Source organism: Furipterus horrens, unplaced genomic scaffold (genome assembly GCF_987537825.1).
Source record: "Furipterus horrens unplaced genomic scaffold, mFurHor1.1.pri manual_scaffold_5, whole genome shotgun sequence".
Classification (NCBI taxonomy): domain Eukaryota; kingdom Metazoa; phylum Chordata; class Mammalia; order Chiroptera; family Furipteridae; genus Furipterus; species Furipterus horrens.
The window spans coordinates 101,617,588-101,622,280 of NW_028327175.1; the positions used below are offsets into that span (position 1 = coordinate 101,617,588).

The 4,693-nt window shown below is 43.5% G+C and overlaps 1 protein-coding gene across 1 annotated transcript; it reads right to left on the reverse strand.

The window, feature by feature from the left end:
• Positions 1–2,740: 2,740 nt before the first annotated feature.
• LOC150009147 (poly(rC)-binding protein 1-like) lies at positions 2,741–4,189 on the reverse strand. The gene has a single exon (XM_090279126.1). The coding sequence runs from the start codon at positions 4,076–4,078 to the stop codon at positions 3,008–3,010; it is 1,071 nt and encodes a 356-aa protein (XP_090135252.1). The 5' UTR covers positions 4,079–4,189; the 3' UTR covers positions 2,741–3,007.
• Positions 4,190–4,693: the final 504 nt, after the last annotated feature.

Here is a 4,693-nt window from a genome sequence, read left to right on the forward strand (position 1 = left end):
CTGCAAAGCCAAGTGGGCTACCACTAGTGCCAGGCTTGGGACCACTTAGCAAGAGGTACAAGGCACACTGAGGTCACTCACTGCTTATTTGGGATTTGTGGACAAGGAGAGACTTTTGGAAAGTCCACAGCATAAGCCAAGACAGGCCATTTGTATGAAACACCACTGGAAGTGGTTTGGGCTGGGCATTCCAGTTGAGCTGGGCAATGTCTCTGGGAATCACCGGGGCAGGGGGAACAGTGTTAGCCAGGTTGATGGCAGATACTTACACGTAGTCCCCTCTTGCATCTGCTGTCGGTAGAGGGGAAGGGGGTTTGACTCAACAAAGGAGCAATGGTGTCCGCTAGCACTTCAGTCCTCGATATGAGCGGCTCTGACTCTGGCCCTTCTAGCCCTTGCCTTAAAGCTAGTCAATTCAGCTACTCCTCAAATGACCGTGATGCTATTTGAGCTGCTGCCCCAGTGCCAGATCTCAGAGCAAGTGAGTCCATCAGTGCTTAAGTCTAGGCCCTTTTAATGCCTGAATTGCCTCGGTCTAGAAGCCCTCTGTCTCACTCAGCCACAATCCCCACTGGTTTTCACAGCCAGAAGTTATAGAGACTTCTCTTACCAGGACTGAAGTCCTGGGCAGGGAGCTTGGTGTTGGGCTCTGACCTCTCACTCCTCAGGGAGGACTTCTGCAGTCAAGTTATCTCTCTCATTTCTTAATCTCCACACCGTGGGTGTAGGACCTGCTTGTTCTGTCTCCGCCCCTCCTACCAGTTTCTAGGTGGCTCCTCCTTTATATCCTTAGTTATAGGACTTATGTTCACTGTCTTTAAGTGGTTCTCAAGGGTGTTAGTTCTGTAATTTAGTTGTAATTTTGATGTGGTCATGGTAGGAGGCAAGCACAGCATTTACCTACTCTGCCATCTTGTCCAGAAAGCCCCTCTTCTTTGATTTCTTCCATTACTTTTTTGCAATTTTCAGCATACTTGTTTGTTAGATTTATACCTAAGTATTTAATTTGGGGTGTGCTATTGTGTATGGTATTATGTTTTCAATTGTTTATTGCTAATATATAGACATTGAATTATAATTTTATGTGTTTACCTTGTATTTTGTGACCTTGATAAGCCCGCTTATTAGTTCCAGAAGTTTTATTGTAGATTTCTAGAGATTTCCTGCATAAACAATTATGCAGTTTTATTTCTTCCTTTAGAATATGTATGCCTTTTATTTCTTTTTCTTGCCTTACGTACTGGCTAAGATTTTCAGTACTGTATTAAATAGGTGTGGTAAGGGCATATATTTTTGTCTTGTACTTAACGTTAGGGGAAAATCATTTAATTTTTCAGTGTAAATTGTTATATTCCTGGTAGGTAATAAGTTGAGGAAATTGGTTCTCTTCTATTTCTAGTTGCTGAGGTTTTTCATAATTTTTAAAATTTTTAGTTTAATGCTTTTTCTATGCCAATTGATAGAACCATGGGGATTTTCTTCCATGAGTGTTATGATGAATAATCTTGACTGATCTTTGAATGCAAAACCAACCTTGCATTTCTGGAATAAAGCCCATTCTTTTTATATATGGCTGAAGTTGATTTACTAGTATTTTATTTAGTAAATTTATACCAATTTTTTGAGGGATGTTGTTCAGTGGCTTTCTTTTTTGTACTTTCTCTGGTTTCAATACTAGAATGATGTTGTTCTTATAAAATTAGTTGGGAAATGTTTCCTCTTTATTTTCTGAGTGAGATTATATAGAATTGCTGTTATTTCTTTAAATGTTTGGTAAATTTTACAACTGAAATTATCTGGACTGTTATTATGGGCTCAACTGTGTCCCCCCAAATTGATATGTTGAATGTCTACTACCCAGTACTTCATAATATGACTTTATTTGGGGATAGTAGGATCTTTAAAGAGTCAGTTAAGTAAAAATGAGGTTGTTAGTGTGGGCCCTAATCTGACAGATACCCTTATACAGAGACTAAGACACAGACACACAGAGGGAAGACCATGTGAAGACACAAGAAGAAGACAGCCATCTGCAAGCCAAGGAGACTACTTAAAAAACAAACCTTCCTGATTTCTTGCCTCCTATCCTCTAGACTTGTGCAAAAATAAATTTCTGTTGTTTAAGCCACCTAGTCCATGGTACTTTATTATGGCAGCCCTAGCAAATTAATATAGCTGGGGATTTACTTTTGGAATGTTTTTAACTACAAATTTAATGTGTATAATAGTTCTAGGACAGTTCAGATTATCCATTTCATCTTGAGTAAGATTTAGTGGTTTGCAGTTTTTTAAAAAATTGGTCCATTCATCTAGGTTATCAAATTTGTGGGTATAAAGATATTTGGGGTATTTCCTTTTTATTTTTTAAATTTGTGTGGGGTGTGTTGTGATAAATCCTATTCCATTCCTGATATTGGTCATTGGTGGCTTCTCTCTTTATGCTTTTCAACCTTGCTAGAAGTTTATTAATTTCAATAAACTTTTTGATGAACAAGTTTTAATTTCATTGATTTTCTCTATTGTTTGCTCATAATTTATTTATTTCTGCTCTTATCTTTATTATTTCTTTCTGTTTGATTTGGATTTGATTTGATCTTTGTTCTAGTTTTATATATATATATATAAAAGTTTAGACCACTGGTTTGAGACCTTTTCTATTTCTTTTTTTATTTCCATTTTTTAATTTTTTAAATTCTTGACATTATAGAACTAAGCTGAAATTTATTAACATTCCACTCTTACATTAATTATCAACAAACAGAAATAAAATTCATGAGCCAAAAACCCAAAACAAAACTAAAAACAGGGAAAAGCTTATAAAACTAAATATGCATCCCAGCATTAACAACTGAACAGAAAATGTGATTTTTAAATTCTTAGCAGATGATAAAGTTGTGTAGAAACTGAACACTTACAAATTATTTAAAACCTGGAATCACTGACCAGAAATTACACATTTGGATCATGGGAAAACAGCACAAAGGGTTATGAGTGGACCTACACTTTTCTAGCTGCACCCCATGCCCTTCTCAGACGAAAGCCTGGCATTGATTAGATACTGGGCCAGACTAATACTGGCAGCAGAACCAGTAATAGTAACCTGCCTACTAGAAGAGCCTTCCACTGGATTGGCAATTTTGATCTGGGCCCCGGACATCTGGCGGATCTCATTAATGTTGGCGCCTTGGCGCCCGATTATGCAGCCAATTAAGTTATTTGGAATGGTGAGTTCGTGGGTGGTTTGAGTAGATGCATCCAAACTTGCCCAATAGCCTTCCACCTCTGGAGAGCTGGAGTCAATTCCGGCGAATCCGGTCCCGCCATGCATCATGGCAAAGTGAGACTGTTGTCTTGCCACCTGGTTCAGCTTGGCAAGATCGAGCGGTGAAATGATGTGTTGTCCTTCAATCGAGTAGGCATCTAGGGGAGGTCCCTCCAGGTAACAGGTGGCGTGGGGGTAGCCCGCAGCGTCGCTGCGCCTATGTTGGCCGCCCGCGCAGATGACTCGAGAGCTGGCTGGCATGGGCTGGTACGGAATGGTCATGACTCTTCCTTGCGGAGACTGGGAAAGCGTCTCCACCATGACCAGGCAGAACTGCCTGACACACTCGGTGACAGACTGCGGCACGCCGGCAATGGTGATGGCCCGCTCGGTGGAGTTGGGCAACATATCCCCCGCCACCTGGACCTGGGCCCCCGTACTCTCGCGGATCTCTTTGATCTTACACCCGCCTTTCCCAATCAGGGAGCCGCACTGGGTGGCCGGCACCACGAGCCTCAGGGTGACCGGGGGCCTGCTCGCCGCCGAGCTGTTGATCATGGAGCTGTTGATATCTTCTTCCAGCTTGTCGATGATCATAGCGAAGGCCTTAAATATGGCATTGGTGGGGCCGGTCAGAGTGATGATTCTCTCCGGACAATTCGCCTCTGAGATGTTGATCCGCGCGCCACTCTCCTCGCGGATCCTCTTAACCGACTCCCCTTTCTTCCCGATAATGCTTCCTACTTCCTTTCCGTGCATAAGCAGCCGAATGGTGAGAGTCACATTTAGTCCACTTTCAGTCACACCGGCATCCATGGCGAGCAGCGGGGTGCGTCCGGGGGAGTTGGGCTCATTACGTGGTCAAGTCTTTGGTGGCGGCGGGGGGAGGGGAGGTGTAGGCCCAAAACTGCCGGCGCGAGGCGACCGAGGGCCCCGAGAGCGAGCCGGCGCGGGCGGGAGACCACGGCGCCGTCACAGGGGCAGAAGGCGGTGGTGGAGGTGCCGAGCGGGGCCGAGCGGGGCCGAGCGGGGCCGAGCGGGGCCGAGCGGGGCCGAGCGGGCCCGAGCGGGGCCGAGCGGGGCCGGGAGCGGCCGGCGGGCGGGCGGGGGCGCGGCGTAGCGACTCCGGCTGCAGCCTAGGCCTTCTATTTCTTATATAAGCATATATTGCTATCAATATCCTGCTGAGCTCTGCTTAGAATGTCAAATGTTAATGTGTTTTATTTTTGTTTTAATTCAGCTCAAAAATACTTTCTAAATTCTCTTCTGATTTCTTTTTTGACCCATGAGTTATTCAGAAGTCCATTATTTACACACACATAAAAATAATAATAATCCAATTTAAAAATCAGTAAAGGTCCTGAATAGACATTTCTCCAAAAAGGACGTACAGATAGATGGCCCATAGACAAATGAAAAGATGCTCAACAT

What these genes read in the sequence shown, in the direction of transcription:
- LOC150009147 (XM_090279126.1), bottom strand. Translation starts at nt 4,078, where the DNA reads ATGGATGCCGGTGTGACTGAAAGTGGACTAAATGTGACTCTCACCATT.